This window comes from Anguilla rostrata, chromosome 2, assembly GCF_018555375.3.
Source record: "Anguilla rostrata isolate EN2019 chromosome 2, ASM1855537v3, whole genome shotgun sequence".
Lineage (NCBI taxonomy): Eukaryota > Metazoa > Chordata > Actinopteri > Anguilliformes > Anguillidae > Anguilla > Anguilla rostrata.
Window position 1 is genome coordinate 27,868,947 of NC_057934.1, and position 18,749 is coordinate 27,887,695.

An 18,749-nucleotide genomic window follows, 5' to 3' on the forward strand; every position below is an offset into this window, starting at 1 on the left:
GGCTCCGCAGTCTCAAAACACTTGAAGCAAGAGAAGCTGACCTCAAGCACCACTAATGTGTAGCACCCACCTTGTTGATTTTCATTTTGCTCACTCACAACACATCTACTGAGGTGGAGAGGGAGGAAATTATTCAGCCAATCAAGCTGGCGGGATAATTTGGTTGTTATGCTGAGAAAGCTATGACAAGGCTTTTGCCAGAACCCCAGGGAGCCCTCTGCTCCCAATAAGTGACATAGGATCTTAAATGACCTCGGCAAGTCAGGCCTTAGGTTTATCATGGCATCTGAAAAATGCTGTCTACCTACAATCTCTGTGACTTCCCTGGAGAGCTTTCTTTTTTCAGTTTGGTGCTGAATGCTATGGAGAGAGATTAGTCTCAATAATATTAACAAATGTGTGTATCATGATCCATAAATAAGAGACGAGTCACAAATGTGTTTCACTATTCACAAATAAATCTCAACTTGTCTTATAAATTAACATTTAAATGAATATGCACTGATTTTTACAAATACATACATATTTGTGAATACATATTTTCACTTTTGCACAGATACCTCATACTTTGGATATGAAAACCAATCGAGAGACATGTGTGCATTTATATTTTTTTGATATGGGGCAATTCTCATGCAGTTCGTCCGCTCCGATCCACACACATTTAACTGGCTGTCTTTTTCTGTGGTGTAGGGCTTGTGCTATACTGGTCCTGGACATAGACTGTAGAAAAATATGGACAAAGTTACTGTGATGTCACCTATTGACTCTCGATGGGCTTGGTTAAAAGCATTTTGAAGCCTGGGAAATGTAGTTCATGAGCGCCGCCATGTTGTACAAATTGGATCCTGAGACTGCGCAGTAGGGACATGAAGCCCAGTTGTCCACTAAGCGTGTGAGATACAGTGACTCAGTAGTGACGCAAACTGTCCCTGATTCGTCCACAAAATATTACCGTCTTGTCCAAATAGCACAATAACTTAATGGATCGGCATATTGGGAGACATCAAGTCAATAATGTAAATAATATGGAGACTAATCTCTCTCCATAGAACTGCCTCCTGCTGGACCACCAACACCACTCAAGCAGAAAGTTTCCCAGAACTTCTACCAAATTACTAACTGAGCTCATCCCTGCTTAGTTTTGGCTACAAGGCAGGATAAATCACATATTTTCATTCTTTCACAATAGGTTTGAATTTGTCAGGAGATTCTTTTTTATTTCCTGGGCGCTGAAAAGCATCAGTCCCAAATATATATATATATTTTTTTATTTTATTTTTCCCCAAATATCCAGGGAAAGCAAGATCTCTTCATCTGAGAAGTTGAGGATTGGGGGCACCTCGGAGATGGCCTGGATGCAGATCTGTGAGCCCACTGATAAAGACAAGGGTCATTATGCCATTGAGATCCTGGATGCCAAAATGTCCCACACTCGCACCTTTGATCTTTCTGGACAAGGTATGTGTCATTTTGAAAAAGAACACACTCAAAGTCACTATATAATATTGACAAACACTCTCAACTTAAACCAGAATGCCTAGTTCAATAATTGATAAACTGCTCCAATTTTTATTAATTTAAATATAGATATTTACTGACTTCACCTGTCTTATACTGAGGAATTACATTATGTGACTATATGTGTATTGTACATGTATCTATCTTTTATGTGCCTGCCATGCATAGTATTTGTTCTACATATCTGTGACCATTTCATATACAAGGTAAAATAACAAATACAATTGCTTATAACAGACATTTTTCATACAGATGATATATTATTTTGAAATATGCAACCTTGATTTTAAATCATCACTCTTTAATGGATTTGGATGGAAAAAATAATAATTAATTGACCAGCAGGGCCTGAGTTAGGGTGTGTGGGGGAAATTGCTTCCTCAAATTTTTACTCTGCAAACTTTGACCATTAACTTCGAATGATCATTTATTTTGATCCACCCCTGGAAGAAAATACTACACTTTTTTCAAGTTAATATTCCTACCTTAGTTCCTAATCTTTCTCTGTTCAGGAGACTTAGTCAATCATAAAAAAAAATCAGTTAAAAATAATAAATAGAATAATTTAACTAGATATAAAAACACAAGTGAAAATATACAAAAAAAACTTTTTAGACATTGACTTTGTTTGCTAGTGCTTGCTGCTTAATTTCCTGCTGTCCTGAAGTTCAGTCTAGCAGCTTTCAATGATTGACAGTGATGTATATCCAGTTTTATGAACTGCCATTCCACCGTGCTGCCATCTTGCATTCAGTGTGTCATGCTTTCAAGTCTTTGAACATATGGAGAAACTTATGTATTTAATTTTATTATTATTTGCCTGTAATATTAAATTGTGCTCTATGGTTCTTGTTACCCTGTTGACAGTAGTGGGTGGCATTAGAGATCAATATTTTGTTTTCCATTGAGCAACAAGAGAGTGTGCTGCTTATTTGGCCTGCTTCCTACTGCTACGCTGTCACTATGACATACTCGGGGGAAAACCTCCACGAAAATACTTGGAATTGTCAACATTAGTTATTATTTACCATTAATATGAAGGTGTGTTTTATATTTTCATGTTATCATTTATTCTTTTGAGAACAGAAAATTACTGGAAATGTTACAAGTGGATGCTCAATGTGATACCTTTGTTTAACAGGAAAACCTGTATGCAGTTGCATGCTGTATAGTACTTAGTCCATAAGTGTGATAAGAAAAAGTTAAACATATACTACATGACCAAAAGTATTTGGACACCCCTTGGTCTGGGGCTGTTTTTCATGGTTTGGGCAAAGCCTCTTAGTTCCAGTGAAGGCAGATGCTACAGCATACAATCACATTCTAGATGATTGTGTGCTTCCCCTACAGTTTGGGGAAGGCCCTTTCCTGTTTCAGCATAACAATGTCCCCTGGCACACAGTGCCAATATATAAATGGTTTTGTCGAGAACAATATGGAGGAACTTGACTGGCCTGCACAGAGCTCTAACCTCAACCCCATTCAACACCTTTGGGATCTATTGGAAACCCAACTGCAAGCCAGGCCTAATCATCCAATCAGTGTACAACCTCATTAATGCTCTTCTGGCTGAATGGAACCAAATCCCTGCAACAATGCTCCAACCTCTAGTATAAAGCCTTCCCAAAAGAGCGGAGGGTTGTTATAGCAGCAAAGGGTGGACCAACTCCATATTAATGCCCATAATTCTGGATGAGATGTCAGATGTCCACATACTTTCAGCCACGTAGTGTGTGTATATACTGTAGCTCATCATTAACAATAATCAGCAAAGAGGAGAGAAGGTGGTGGGAAAAGTCTCAAATAAAAATGGACAGTGGATTTGAAATGAATGTGAGGTTAAAGTAGCGACTGTCAGAATTAATTTAAAGGGTTTTTTTACATCCATATTGGGTGATCTGTTTAGAAATTACGACCCTTTTTATACATAGTCCCCTAATTTTGGGGGACCAAAAGTCATTGGACAGTTGGCTGCTCAGGTTTTTATGTGTATTGTTGCATCATTAGTTCATGCACAGGAAAGCTAACAAAAGATCCAGACTTGATTCTGGGCATGGAATTTGCATTTGGAGACTGTTGTGGTTGTCACTCAACATGAGAAGTGTCAGTGCCTGTAAAGCAGGCCATCAAGTGGCTGAAAAAACAGAATAGATTGACACATTACTGCTCTGCGCAATGCATTCTGGAAGATAAATTTTCCTATTCATTTGCCTATTGACTTTTATGCTACTGACATATATAACAAAACAAGGTATCATACCAGCTTCTCGGTTCCATAACTTTACTATAAGAACTATCTACTTTATGAAAGCAACTGTAAATTTATAATCATTTAAGTAAAGGTACAAGCCTGTTGGCAAATGTTTTTACTGACAAACTACATGAATGTTACGTTCGCACAACGTCACTGATCGGAAAATGCTGGACTATGAGGGTGGTCAGCAAGAGACAGGCCTATAATTCTGCCTGTTTTTTAACGTGACAGTTAACCAACATTACATTCTTTTGTACATCATCATTGTAATTATTAATATTTATTAGCTAAGTTGCAAAGATGGTGCTGTGTTTTGTGGCAGATTGTCAACTTCATTCTGTACAGTCCTGTCATTATTATACATTTCCATCTAATGCAAAAGAGTTGCAACTACGGATTAAATTGATAAGGTAGGTTAGACCCACTGTCATCTCAAATAAAAAAGTAAGAAAAACTAATTTAATTTAGACAGTATTCTGAACCACACCAGCTAAAACACACCCACCCTTTCATACTGCAGTCACATTCTTATAGCTATCATATTTAAAAAGTGTGTGAACAGATGCAACGTGGTGTCATTTTCTTTGTTAGCTAGCGGTTGTAATGGCTAACATTAGATCATTTGTCCCTCTAAGGTAGCTAATGTTAATCAGTAGTCATAGTCAGTCAGCAATCTGGTTAATATATACAAAGCAAGTTGTGAAAACTTAAACAAATGGACAGTCAACTAGCAAATACAGCTGATCAGGTGAGTTAAAACAAAGAGCATTTTTCTTCGGCTTTTGGATGTTTGGCTGGTGAACATGGACACAGCTAGAACAAGACAAACTGCTGTTTTCAGTCAGCCAAATGTCTAAAATTGAAAATTCAATAGCTAATGCTTTTATGTCCGGTCTTTTCATTGCTCTGGAGGTGAAATGCATACGTGCATTGTACTCCTGCATCAGTGACGCTGAAAATAAACAAATCAGCCATAGCCAAAACATTAAGTGTGTCAAAATCAAGTTACTACATTGTTAAGAAGCAAGAACGCACTGGTGAGTTCAGTAAAAGCAAATAACCTAGTAGACCATGGATGGTGCAAACTGTGCCCTGAATAAAAGGTTTCCCCCCAAAATCTATGACTGTGACCCCCCCCTCCCCCAAATCACAGCAGTCTAGAACTGGAAGTACTGACCAGTCATGTTGTGTCATATTCATGGAATGGAGGAGAAATAAATTTGACGGCTTTTTGGGGAATCTAATTAAACATGTGTGTTCATTGGAGATAAATGAATCTCTGGTTTTCTAGTAGACATTGGGTTAACTAGTGCCACTGACAAGATGAGAACTTGAACAACCAACATGGACACATTAAATTTAAATTGTATTTCTCAGATTAGCTGGTTGATACTTTTACCTAAAACAATGTGGCAATATGCATATAACATTTTGTCTTTGCATTCCAGCGTATACTGAGGCCTATGCAGAATTCCAGAGACTTAAGTAAGACCATTATTGCATTTTAAATAAAGACGCAATGCACTGAGTACACAGTTCACAGGGGAGATTGATGTACACGAAAGTATATATATATATATAAGTTGGTTAGTCTACAAGACAAACTAAATACAATACTCTTGTTTTTTGCATTTCTTTTTCACAAGCTTCACACAATCTGAAACCTTTTTAGAAAATTAAAAATTCATATTTAATTGGTTCACCATAAAAATCATTAATTATACACCCATGCATGTTTTACTTGATTGTTTAAACCAATGTATCCATCCTTAAATGTTTCCATTTTTCATATGTCACGATATCTTTTATAAGAGACAGAGCTCTCTCATAATTGTTACAAATATAACCCCCCCCCCCCCCTTCCCCATTTCTTGGCTTAGCTTTTTTATACCAGCTATCCCATTTTCTGTTTATCTATGTATTCCATATGTAGCTGTACTTATTGCTGGATTTTTTCTCATTTCAATGTCCCCCAGCTTTCAAACTAAGATTCATTGATTCCTGTATTCATGTTATGCCCCATGTTATAACTTTCTTAGTTTTTAAGCATATTATCAAGGGTATGGCTTCTGATAAATTATTGCTTCATCATCCTCCATTTATTACTTATATGAAAGGGCAGGCCATCTTTCACAATTTAAAACATTTCAGTGACTGACTTCACTTTCACTAACACTTCCATCCTTTTCTTGTTTTTCAGGGCCGCAGCATTTGCAGAAAAGAGTGAGTATATTCATTATCACAAACGCAGTTTGTGACATTGTGACAAACAGAGTTTGATTCAATTGATTAGATGAAAACATTAAATTCTCTCCTTTTGTATTCCTCAGACCGTGGCAGAGTGGTTGGTGGTCTGCCCGATGTGGTTACTATTATGGAAAAGAAGGTGAGATTTGGTTTGGGTCTGCATCTCACTTATTATGCATTTGACTCGAATATCATCTGTACTGTTGCACTTGCATACAAAGCCACAGTAATGAAGATTTATCTATAATAAGCATACATTTCAGTTAGCACTTTAATAAAGTGTCAGTGTAACAATAGTGTCCCAACCAGGATCTGAACCGGAAATATTTCAATTCTAAACCTTGCTCCTTGCTGCTAGACTTGTACTTAATGATTGTAATTATATTAATTAATCATTATTGAATGAATACCAGAGCTGACTCATTTCATTGTCTTGTTTAAATACATCATATCAATGTCATTCTATTGAACATGACTAGAAATCTGGGGGAAATATGGAGGATTTTGGATTCAAATTTACTGGTGAACCATGACAGAAAATATGTATAATTAACATAATATATAATGAAATTCTGTCAGCCTCCTCCATTTGATGGCACAAGCCAGTGAGCTGTCTTCTGGAGATTTTCAATGGAGTTCAATTGAAAAACACAAGACTTTTAAAAAAGCACTTGTTCCACTGCTCTCTCTCAGCCTATTTGAAGACATAAACATAAAATGTATACTATTAAGATTGCAACAGTAAATATTTGGCTGTAATTCATAGTAATATAATAATAATGTACAATACATTTGTTAGACCACACTTGGAGTATTGTGTGCAGTTCTGTGGACCGTACTACAAGAAAAATATAGAGGCTCTGGAAAAGGTTCAAAGAAGAGCAACAAAATTGATTCCTGGTATGAAAGATAAAAGCTATGAGGAAACAGATTATGCTTAATCTCTTCAAGTTTAGTAAAAGAAGACTCAGGTGATTTGATGGAGGCATTTAAATTCATAAAGGGGATCAACAAAGTGAACTACAAGAGATTATTCAGGTTGAGTTCTGTTAGAAGAACAAGGGGATATAAATGGAAATTAACAAAAGGTAGATTCCATATGGACATTAGGAAGAATTTTTTCACACAGAGAGTAGTCAATGTGTGGAATAGCCTGCCAGGTCACGTAGTAGAGGCAGAAACTCTGGGGATTTTCAAGACTAGGCTTGATACAGTGTTAGATACTATCTAGTCTGTAGGAAATCAGAGCACTAATTTAGTTAGGAAAATGGTGAGCATTGTTGGGCTGAACGAACTGTTCTCGTCATTATTTTATGTTATGTTATGTTAATAACTTTCATTGTTACAATTTCCAGATGCATTGGTTAAATAAACAACACAGGAAAACACTTTAAATAACTGAATTAACTCTCCCTATGTCTGCTCTGTGTAGACCCTGAGCCTGACCTGTACAGTTTGGGGTGACCCCAGCCCTGAGGTGACCTGGTTCAAAAATGAACAAGAAGTGGCATCTGATGACCACAACTTGATTTCATTTGAATCGGGCAAGTTTGCCAGTCTTACGATCAAGTCTGTGACCTCGGAGGACTCCGGAAAGTATAGCATTAATGTTCGGAACAAATATGGCGGCGAGTTTGTGGAGATCACTGTAAGTGTCTACAGGCAGGGCGAGGATATCCCAGAGCCCAAACTTGGACAGATGAGCAGGACAGCTGCAGCCCCCAAATCCCCAGCCCCTCCACCCCAAGCTGCCAAGTCTCCGATCCCCTCCAGAGCAAAGTCTCCCACCCCACCTGTTGGTGCAAAGTCACCAACTCCCCCAACTGGTGCTAAATCACCCACTCCACCTGTCAGAGCAAAATCCCCCAGCCCCTCCAAATCACCCACCCCACCCAGAATTCTGAAGTCACCTACCCCCCCTAGAAAAAAGTAAATGCATATTTAAATGTGTGAGAACACAAGCAACAAACAAAAGAATTTATAGCATGAGTTTGAACACAAAAATTATTAAACAAATGGTAGTATCTGTCATTTTTCACAAAGGAAGCACTGCCACTTTCTTTGACCTGATTTACAGCATGAGAAGAGAAAAAGAAAATCAACATTTTGTTTAATGCAGCATTGTGTTACTGGCACCAGTAAAAAAACACCTATTTAAAAAAATTATGGCTTCCAAAAATCAGACTTATAATGAATCTGACTCCCCCTCCACTGAAGAACTTTGGTGAAAAATGAATGAGTTTATTATTAGTTTATGACATATATTTTAGAAGCTATACCATCAGTTAACCAATTAAGTCTTAAGGCATTCATTTTCCATCTAAATGGACCCCACTGCACCCTAGAGCAGGTACAGCTTGCCCTGTCACTGATCCAAATATGTCATATTTCACGCTTGTTCTGTTATGCCCCCTTCTTGCTGTGTGTTAATAAAAGCCTTAGAATTCACCTACTCTGTGTCGTCCTTGCAATGGTATTTCTGCTGCTACTGTCACATGTAGGTACTGATATGGGCCTGAATTTATTTAACAATGGTGACCTGAGATCTGTATAGCAGTATCTGAACTCTAACCACCTTTCACTGCTCCTTTTACTTAGTGTATGCATAAAAGCACAAACACTGTCAAAAAGTTTCTGTCAAAGCCGTTTCTACAATTTAAACTGCAGTCTGAGTCTACCCCTTGATGGGGCACATAAAAAGCAGGTGCCATCAACATTGAGGAGTTTGCAGTGATAAGGTTAATGTTAGCATCTCATTGTGTTTATGGAAATACACAATTAAATATTTATAATTCTTTGAGAATAGCGTGTCATGAATATGCGAAATATGGTCAATTTAATATTCTGAATTTCAGTTGAATCAGATGTAATAGGACACATGATTTATATTTAAGAACACTTGAAAAATTAGCCCAACTCAAAATGCTGTCTCAGTAGATTCTTGGTTTCTTTTTTTAATTCATTTTACACATATCTCTTTTACCCACGGCAAGCAGGCAGGACTGCCACCGTGGGCTATGCATGGCAAATTGTGGTCACTCACTCACTCACTCATGGACGACCTTTGAGGGATTGTTTTGTGGGACGCATGCACAGGTGGTGCTTTGTTTAGTAGGACGTTTAGTAGGACGCACATGCAGGTGGTACGGCATGACATTTTTAAGCACAGCTTTATTGCCTAACGTTACTTAAGCTAACCCTAACATGTTCGCGTTTTGCCTACTTTGATTAACCTAGTTAGCGCGTACGGACCGCCTACTTTAGTTAACCTAGTTAGCGCGTATGGATGCTATCCTGCACACATCAGTAGGAGCTAAGGACACACAGCTACAACCACCGATACAGATGTATGGACACACCGAGGACAACAAATAACATTACAGAGGTGAGGACATGCCATAGCTAGCTAGCTATATAGTTAGTACAGGTGTGCCGTGGGTCTGGACGGTTTTGTGCTTGTTTATATGTTTATGACAACAGAATGATTAGGACAAGCACAGTTTTTATTTCTTACCTTCATAACATACAACATGTCTGTTGTGGGTAATGATGCCAGCCCATATAAGAATGTCCCTAATCCCAGGTGTTCAGAGCTAAGAACATCCATTTCAGTTTTTAGTCACATGAGTTTTGATAATGCATGTTCAGGCCTTCATCTGGTTCAGGAAGTGATTATACAACTTGCAGCTCAAATCTATGGTAATTGTTTACAATAGTTTACAGTAGCTACAATAGTTCAGACGTTGTAGCAGCACACACATTAAATCCATCCATCCGTTATGCATCTGTACCCGCTTGTTCTAGGCAGGGTCACATGTGGTCCAGCGAGCATTGGCCGAGAGGCAGGAATACACCCTGTACAGGCCGCCAAACTATTGCAGGGAACACATACCATTCACTCACACAATCATACCTCTGGGCAATTTAGAGTCTCCAATTAGCCTACAGTCGTTCACAGACGTTCTTTATCCACCTTTTGCCTGGTATGAACGTCTTTACACTGAAGATAAGAATCCGCGGGATTCGCTGTGGCGCATGCAATTATGTATCTTGTGCACAATAAACATTGTCTTTCTTGTGCATGATTGTTGTATGATATTTTTGAAACAACTGCCTTGCAAAATGCTACCCCTAATGTTTCTGGTTTTGCTAGCTAAACTGTTTGAGAATAAGGCTGAGCTGGGTGTTAAATTAGCAATAAGAACAAGAAGAATAAAAAAAGGAGATTTCATCAATGTTGAACGAACATATGAGGAAGCATCCCGACAATGTGTTTTCATTTATTTATTTATTTATTTTCATTTCTAATTATCAACAGCTCCCTCGCTGTCCCCCCTCTCGCTGCTGGCCAACCTATTAACTTAACAATATTATTCGCAAGCTAGCTCCAATTTATTACGGTTCTCCGTAACTTGAATTAATGCCAAGTGACTGTTTTGCCAGTTTCCCGCTGATAGCCCAACTTCCACGCGCTGTTATGGAACGCTTGTAGTGGCGCGCGAGATGGTTACCGTGGCACTTGCTCCAGCTATTCTTCGGCTCTACTTTACATAGAACAAACACCGGGTCAGCTCTGGCTTTTCTCCTAGGTGATGAGGGGGGTCAGACCCGGCTTAGTTTAATCCACCTTTTCTCCGGCTTGACATCTTTACACAGAAATCAGACCCGGCTCTGCTCCACCTATTCCCCAGGGTTAATGCTCTGTGTAAAGACGGCTTTAGTGTTTTTAAGGTTTATAAGGCATTATGATAGGCTTAGCTGTAGGTAGGAATCCTCTTCAGTGTTTTCCTGAGCTAGATCACTGACCTTACGTGAAAATTCAAGAAGGAGAACAGGAACACTTGACAGAAGAATAGCAGCACAGTCATATTTCCCAGCAATATTTGCATATCAGAAAATAACAATAGTACAAGAGAAATGAGGACAAATTATGAAATTGAGTAGTTGAAACAATGTTTTTAGCAGAATGGGCATGTAGGTGAATTTTGACATGATCACAGAAAAGAAAATACAGTGACCATGAGTGAGATGAGTTTCCTTATTGAACGTAATATATAAAACAGATGGTAGTATTTAATACCAATTTATATAGTTGTTGAAGTAATGTGTGAAATTGTATGGGAAAACTGTTGTGCATTTGTACTTTTCTCATGTTTACTACTAGTAGTTATAATTATGAATGAGTCATGTTTTTAAATTGAATGTTTTAATGGGGTGTTGCAGACAGTACATATGTAGTGATTGTTTTTATGTGGGTAGATAGAGAACAGGGTGAGGTAACATGAACGTAGAAACATGGCGTTCGCTGATAAGAACGTGTTCTACAGTAGCCAAGTTAAGAAAAAGTTAGTAGAAACGCCACAGTGGTCAGCTGGTGTAACTTTTTAAGAAACTCAATAAATGTGCTGTCATGAACTGCATATGGCTGCCCATGAGTGACTTTTGGTAGACACATGCATAGAATATTCTGATAAGTGCAAAAGCAATAGTTCAAAAGCAATAGACAATTATTAGTTAGCAAATATAAGTGCAAGAAAATGTTAGTGTCAGATATGAAAATATCCAACCTTACGCTGCCCAGTCAATGACATTAGCAGTGCACCACCATCAACTAGCTGTCCAAGGCATGAATTTTCTTGGTCAAATATGTTCGTGGTTTTAAAGAAGACAAGTCAGTAAGCACAGTTGAGCTCCGGTTGTGTTCATATGGCCTGGCTATATTGTATCCGGTTAACTGAACGTGTAGATGGGTACGTTAGGTGAAAGATGGGGTAGATGTGGTGCAAAAGCAATAGTTGAGAAGTAATAGACAATTAATAGTGAAAAAATAAGCATGTCTAAGAAATGAAAAATGTGCTTCAGGCTGGATTTGATCCTGTGACTGAACAATCCATAAACCACGACATTACCACTGAGCCACAAACTGACTAGCTGTCAAGACTGGAAATTTTCTTGGGCAAAAAGACAAGTCCATTTTGCGTGTGTATGTGAGATTTTGATTGGCTGGTGTGGGTTAAGGATTGGCTGGTGTCGGGAAAATGTCCAATAGGGTGACATATTTTTTGTGGGCTAGGAGCATATTTGGCAGGAAAAAGAATAAGTAGGAGAAAAAACAAAATCCCCCTAGTTTGGGGCTTTATTGCATGGACATGTGAAGTTGTTCATGAATTCTGTCTGTTGAAATGGGGTCAGAATGTACAGAAATTAATGTTTTTAAGGGCTAAGAGTCTGTGGCTCATGTGGTTATTTCTGTGGGGAACCCTGAAAAGTGCCAAACTCTCAGTGCTGTGTAGGTATGGGGCATGCCCCGCCAAGGTGTAACTTAGCTGGATGGCATACCTGCCATCCCAATACTCTATAAGACCCTGTTTACACTTGGTTTTAAAATGTGTTTCAGTGATCCGAACACAAGTGGACAGCCGAGACATGTCGCCGTTCACACCTGTGTCATCATGCGTCTCCAAGGTGTCCAACTGACCACCTGTGTTCAGATTTCATTACTGCCTACGTCACTTCCGCTCGAAGATCAAAGGGCCCCGCGCACAGGTATTACGTCAGTCTGTCGCCAGACAAGCACCAGATTTGTTTTGCACGGGCTAGCTAAGAAAACAAGAATGATTCAAGAACTAATATACATGTACGGGCATCTGGTTTCACTTGCACTCCAACCACGTACATCAGTGCTTCTCTCCATTTTTTTGAGCGTTGGTGTGCTGTCACCAAAACAACCACCACTTCCTGCATTGATGACGTATTTTCCTGTTACGTCCTTGTCGGGGACGCATCAGGATGCATTAGTGTTTACACTACAAAAGATATGTCGTCTAATGCGTCCCAGACCACCTCGGCAAGTAATTTGTGTGATCGGATCACAATGCGTCTTGGTGGTCCGTTTACACTTATATTTAGCGCTGTCCACTTGTGATCCAATCGCCCAAGACTCATTTTAAAACCAAGCGTAAACAGGGTCTAAAGCCGTGTATCCACCGCAGGAACTTTACCCCGGAACTAGGAACCTTTTGAGGAACTCAGTGCGTTTCCACCGCAGGAACTGGGGTCTAAATTAAATTCCGTGGGCTTTATTTTACCCCCAAAAAGGTTCCTGCTCGGGGGGTAGTACTTTCCAAAAGTACAGGAACCTTTGGGGTGGGGCGCAAGCACTGAAAATTTCTGATTGGTCGACTACTTGCAGTGTTATTTTTTTTACTTTCAGCCGCCATGTTTAAAAATCTCCAGCCGCAAACCGATTTATTTTCATAATAACTTAAAATCAAACTTGTATGTTATGCGGCGCAGTAGTCTAGTTTTGGTTATAGCCTGCCAACGTCTTGGAATTATAACGTGTGCTTTTCTGTTCTTTTCTTGCTTTAGTATTCGTTTTATAAAATGCTAAGCATTCGTGCTGGGACAGCATATTACGTACGAAAACATTCAAACGGATTAATTCGGTTGCTGAATATTTTCTTCCGGATTTTCTTTGTTAGCCTGTTGTAATTGACTCAAAACGTTTGATACAGTTATGTGAGGTATGCGGTAGTTCTGCGTAATTCACATAGGTGATAGCCTACAGTAAAAGCAAATTGGAAATCACCTTCCGCACTTTTTGTCAGGGTAAAATAACAGGTTAATTCTAGTAATCGTCCCTTTAGCTTTTTCAGACTGCCGTAATTTTTCTCTGCCATTCTTCAATTCCACAAAAAGACCAGGAAGACTATGGACTAATTTATGGTGCATGGTTCGCATATGGAGGGCACACTTCGCTGCTTGGCTAGCAGTAACTTCGAAGGAAAGCAAACGGTGGCTGTACCACTGCTAATTTAAATTTTCACGTCCGAGTTTTCGTTCTATTATTGTCATTTTGCGATTAGCCTATATGGAACTGACGATGAGTAAGTAATCAAACAGCAAATTGTTTACAACATGTGCATGTTTTCTGCTGTTGTTGCCAGTTATATTGGAAATGTGAATGCGTCAGTTGGCTAATTTGCCTAATCTTCGCGGGACTTTAGACCGCGGTGGAAACGCAGACAACCACGGGCTGAAGGAACCTTTTAGTTCCTTGAAAAGTAGTTCCTTTTGGTACTTTTGGTGGAAACGCGGCTTAAGACTCGGAGCCGCAGCGAGAGGACCCTTGTTCCTCGATGAAACACTAGATGGCAGTGTCACAATAGTAGTTGAGTTTTTTTATTGCCCACGATTCCGTCTTGCCAATGCATCTATTTGAATGTAATAGAAAAATTGTGAAACGAATACGAAATATAAACCCATACAAATAATGCAAAATATAAAAGCATACAAATATAGCTACATATGTGTACATGTGCCCAAATACCACAGAAGTAAAGCTAATGTTACCTTTGATTCCAAATTATTGATTTACATATTTACACGAAAGCTTAAAACCATTACAGAATTAACTCCTTAGCGAACATGCTAAAGACGACAGCAAGCTAAAATGCTTAACAAACTATTGATAAAATTTGAAAACACAGGAGCTCACGATCGCTCATTTCACGGTACTTTAAATACAGTCTATACTCCTAGCATCTGAGGCGAAGTATCGTTCCCGAAACTTCCGTTTCACCATCCTATAGTCAAAAGTGCTCCCTACCGGAACTATTTTTCAGGTCTTGTAACGTTTTCCGGAACTACGTGACAACATAAGGAAGAAGCTCAGATTGCATTCGTAAAAAGTACATTATCTCTGTACTGGCCTGGTGGCCCAAGAACAACTTTTCTAACATGGATTCCATGAGGAGTATGACTTTGTAACAGAGCGGTACACGGGGCAGTTACAAAACGGCAGAATTTGTTAGCTAAGTAGCTCACGACATGACTGGCTAGCTAGATGTTAGAAGAAAGCATTCTGCTTTAAGCTAGCTAAACGGTTACAAAAATGCCATCCGGGTTTGTTAAAGATACTGTTTAACGTTGGCTAGCACTGTTACCTAGCGAACGTTACGTTTACTAACCAGCTAATTAGATAAGATTTCTTTAGTTTTATTCTCGGCAGTTTGTCATAAGCGAAAGGTATCTAGCTACGGAAATGTCCTGGTATTGACAATGAGTTTTTATGAGTAGTCGTTAGTACTGGCCATTTGGGGGTTTTTTTATCGAAACGATAAATGTATGTACAAAGATCTTATACTGCCATGTGTAATCGCGTGGAGCTACTTCTGTTAGATGAGGTGGGTTGCTAGTTACCTACCCACAATTTAGTTATTTTTGTCTCGGTGTTTATTTCTTAATTACTAGCTTGAAATTCAGTAATTAGTCTTCAACTAATGTTAGTTGACTGTCGTGGGCTTTACTCTGTCTGATTAAGTATTATCGGTACGGTTACTCTTGCATTGCATGCAGATATTTGCGAACGTTAGGCAACTAGCTAAACTTTCCTCGATGACAGCTGAGTAGCTAAGACTAACGTTACATACTTTTATAGGTGCTTCCAATTCTATTGGCTAGTTAAGAATACCCAGACGTCTTTAAGACTGCGTTTGTGGTCTGAACACCTGGGGATCATGAGGGAAATTCTAATGAGATTCAATCAGGAGCCAAAAAACGAAAGATACCGTAAAACACACCCCTGGTAAAGTTGACATCAGAGCGAAAAAACGCGGTAGATAACTCCCTAGCTAAGCTTTGTCCAGATAGGTAGTTAGCTTGCAAGAGAGCGTGTCGCTGTAAAAGTGCATCTTATTTTTAGATTTTAAAATGCTGCTGTCCCTGGTCGTACACACATACTCGTTGCGGTACTGGCTTCCAGCCGCTGTAATGTTGGGCACAGCACCGGCATACGTGCTGTCTTGGAGTGCTTGGAGACTGCTGTCTACGATACTACCGCGCAGGCCGTTCCACGTAATGGATGACCTTTTCTATGCGATTTATCAGAGCATGGTCCTCTTCTTCTTTGAGAATTACACAGGCGTTGAGGTGAGTATGACTGGTTGTCTAAATTCTGAAGTATGATAATTCGACAAGCAAGAACTGACAGAGCGTGCGCATTGCAGCGAAACATTTTCCACCAGTATCGACATTGAATAAAAGGCCCGTGTAAAAGTGCAGTCCGTCTTTATTCTTGATAAGCACGTGATTGCAATTGACCTCGTGATAGCGATTTTCAATAATAACATTTTTAAATTATATATTCTTATCTCATCCGTTGAAAATCAGGTATCATATTCTCCATCTTCGCAGAAAACAACATACCCTGCACCCATAGATGCACTTTAGAACAGGCATAGTCGTAGTCCTATAAATTATTTGACTATTGGAGTTAACAATACAGAGAAACAAACTAAATCAAGCCCTGGGAAATAGTTTGTATGGTGTTAAATATGGGTGTAGAAGTCCTAGAATTACACTAAACTGGAAATAAAATCTAATTTTGATACTGGAAAAAGATTATTGTCTGTATTGTCGTTTTCCCTGATCAATTCTGTGTTTTTTGTGGTTCTTTTCTGTTTGAAATAAACAATTAAGAATTTAAGAGTAATATTCTCATTCTGCTGCATGAAGTGTATAGCAAGAATATAGACTTTGTTGTCTCTCTGTAATGTTTGGGACAAAGACTTTTTGCAATCAAAAAATGCACGCTCTCTTTTTAATGATGTTACAAACTGTTGATTTCGGTAAGCCTAAGTTTTGGCCTTTGTCTCTGACAGCTTTAAAAAAATATATTTCTCAAACTCTCATTAGCTTCCTTCCGTCTTTCATTGGCACCACTCTGGTCCTTATGCTGAAAAAAAGGCAATAACAGACTCCAAGGGCAATCATAAGTCTAGAATCAAGACTAGATATTGAAAGCTCTTATGCTTGCACTAAAGAAGGAATGGAACACACTTGAATAATCAGAAACACCTGTGAAGCCATTTGTCTCAAACTATACAGTGCCCAGAAATTATTGCCTGGGTCCAGACCTTTGAATCCTGCCCACTGAAGATGGAAATAGAGTGTAACAAGTTGACAATTCTGTCTGATATCAGGCTACAGAAATTATGGAGTACAGAGTCAAATCAAGAAAAACTATATATTAAAAAATATATAGCTGCAAGCAGTGAGACACAGGGTCCAAGCACACACAGCCAATATTACGCCATTTAACCACTTCGTGCAATGCCCCTAGTGGTCGGCACGCCAGTGTGTCTTCATTGCTCAATTCAGACATTCTGTGCTCCTGCAACCAAATTATGAGTTGAAAACACAAACTCGGTTTTCTAGCTTTATTAGTAGACTATTCGGGACAACTGTGTCGAATACAGAGTTTCGCAGCGCCACCATTGTCGCACTGGTTGTGCATTTACCAAGCACCCCCTCCCTGCAGTCTCATCTGTAACTACACCCTCCACGCATGACACACTGGACAAGAGTGTCTATCTGGTCATACATGAAAACATTCTTTTACCACAAAAAATTTGTATTTCGTTGTAGCAACAAGATAAAGCCAACAGTAGCCGAAGGTTTCCAGTACAGCTGTGAAAAACGCTGCTCACTGTACACTAAAATAAACAAGGAATGTCATTCTACTGTCAACATCTGTGACTAAATATGGAATAAATATACAACCTTACCATTGGTTTTACGCATAGAGATGTCCCTTTCGAGACAAAGTGGTCATATATTGTCTTGGACAATCGGTTCGTGAAAAAGGCACCTGGGTGCCTTCCAAAATAGCTGGGCGTAATACCTTACATGTTGTTTACGGTGTTGTCTTCCTTTGTATACAATCTGGCTTGATAGACAATTAATCCAAAAGGTGACAGAATTAGCTTTCTAACGATGTACAATAATTATGTCTAATTGTACTTTTGGAATAGCATTATGCATTCAGTCTGTGGTAGCAGTAAAAGACATTGCATCTGGCAAAATTTTATTGATGTCATTTCTTGGAAAATATTGTTATTCTTGAGAAATTCTTAGCATGGCTAAGGCATATGTTTGCTGATAGACCCAGCTGATGTACTGTTTTCTGGACTACATTAGAACTGGGGAACAACAGCATTCATTCTGTCTGTTTCCATCTGTTGAACACAGATAAGATTTCCTCAGCCAAACGTAGCTAAGTGTTACTACTGAAAATATTTTGGTTATATACGTTATTTTTGAAATTGAGTGTCCTTTAAATAGGTTAGTGGTATTTTATAATGAGGATATTTCACACTGAAACATAAGCGTTCGTTGGTTTGCTAACTAGTGTTTAATGCACCGGATGTGACCTCAACTGGAACATTGCCAAAGCGTGGTGGACGGTTGAATATTGTTTCAATGTCATCTCATCCCCATACAAGAAAACATCACATACTGTACAGAAAAACATACAAGAGTTAATGATTACACATTTAGCAGGGTTTCCCCCAGAAAAGTTGTTAGGCCCGGTGGCAAGTATCTTTTGACGGAGGCTGGCTGCCCCGCGGCCAAGTATCTTTTTTGACGGGAGCCCGGCGTGGGCCAGCGACAGACTGATGGCAGCATTAAGGTAGGGCCCTATAGTTTCTGTGATAACAGAATCACAGACGGAATCGTGGAATTGAGTATTTAAAAAAGCTATAACACAGATTCCATAGGGCCCTACATTAAGTCAGTGCTAAAAGCTGACTGGAGATTTTAAAATATGACTACGTAATGTGAATGTTGTTATAAATATGTCATTTATTCAACACACATTTTTTTTTTAAATCAACTATTTACAGCATGACAGTCTTACAAAGAATCTGAAAACAATGTACAG

The 18,749-nt window shown here is 38.9% G+C and overlaps 2 protein-coding genes across 6 annotated transcripts in view; both read left to right on the forward strand.

Moving 5' to 3' along the window:
• myom2a (myomesin 2a) overlaps positions 1–8,470 on the forward strand; it is a 61,110-nt gene extending 52,640 nt beyond the window's left edge. For all 5 annotated transcript variants that reach the window (XM_064324442.1, XM_064324445.1, XM_064324444.1 and 2 more), the window contains 5 exons: positions 1,298–1,461; positions 5,224–5,260; positions 5,976–5,998; positions 6,106–6,161; positions 7,455–8,470. In XM_064324442.1, coding sequence (XP_064180512.1) covers positions 1,298–1,461; positions 5,224–5,260; positions 5,976–5,998; positions 6,106–6,161; positions 7,455–7,955 — 781 coding nt within the window. In that variant the 3' untranslated portion in view covers positions 7,956–8,470. The remainder of the gene's footprint in view (positions 1–1,297; positions 1,462–5,223; positions 5,261–5,975; positions 5,999–6,105; positions 6,162–7,454) is intronic.
• A 6,242-nt stretch (positions 8,471–14,712) lies between these two features.
• The window catches only part of agpat5 (1-acylglycerol-3-phosphate O-acyltransferase 5 (lysophosphatidic acid acyltransferase, epsilon)), a 29,304-nt gene continuing 25,267 nt past the window's right edge, over positions 14,713–18,749 (forward strand). Inside the window, exon 1 of the mRNA XM_064324497.1 lies at positions 14,713–15,955. Within this exon, the coding sequence (XP_064180567.1) occupies positions 15,737–15,955 (219 nt within the window). The 5' untranslated portion in view covers positions 14,713–15,736. The remainder of the gene's footprint in view (positions 15,956–18,749) is intronic.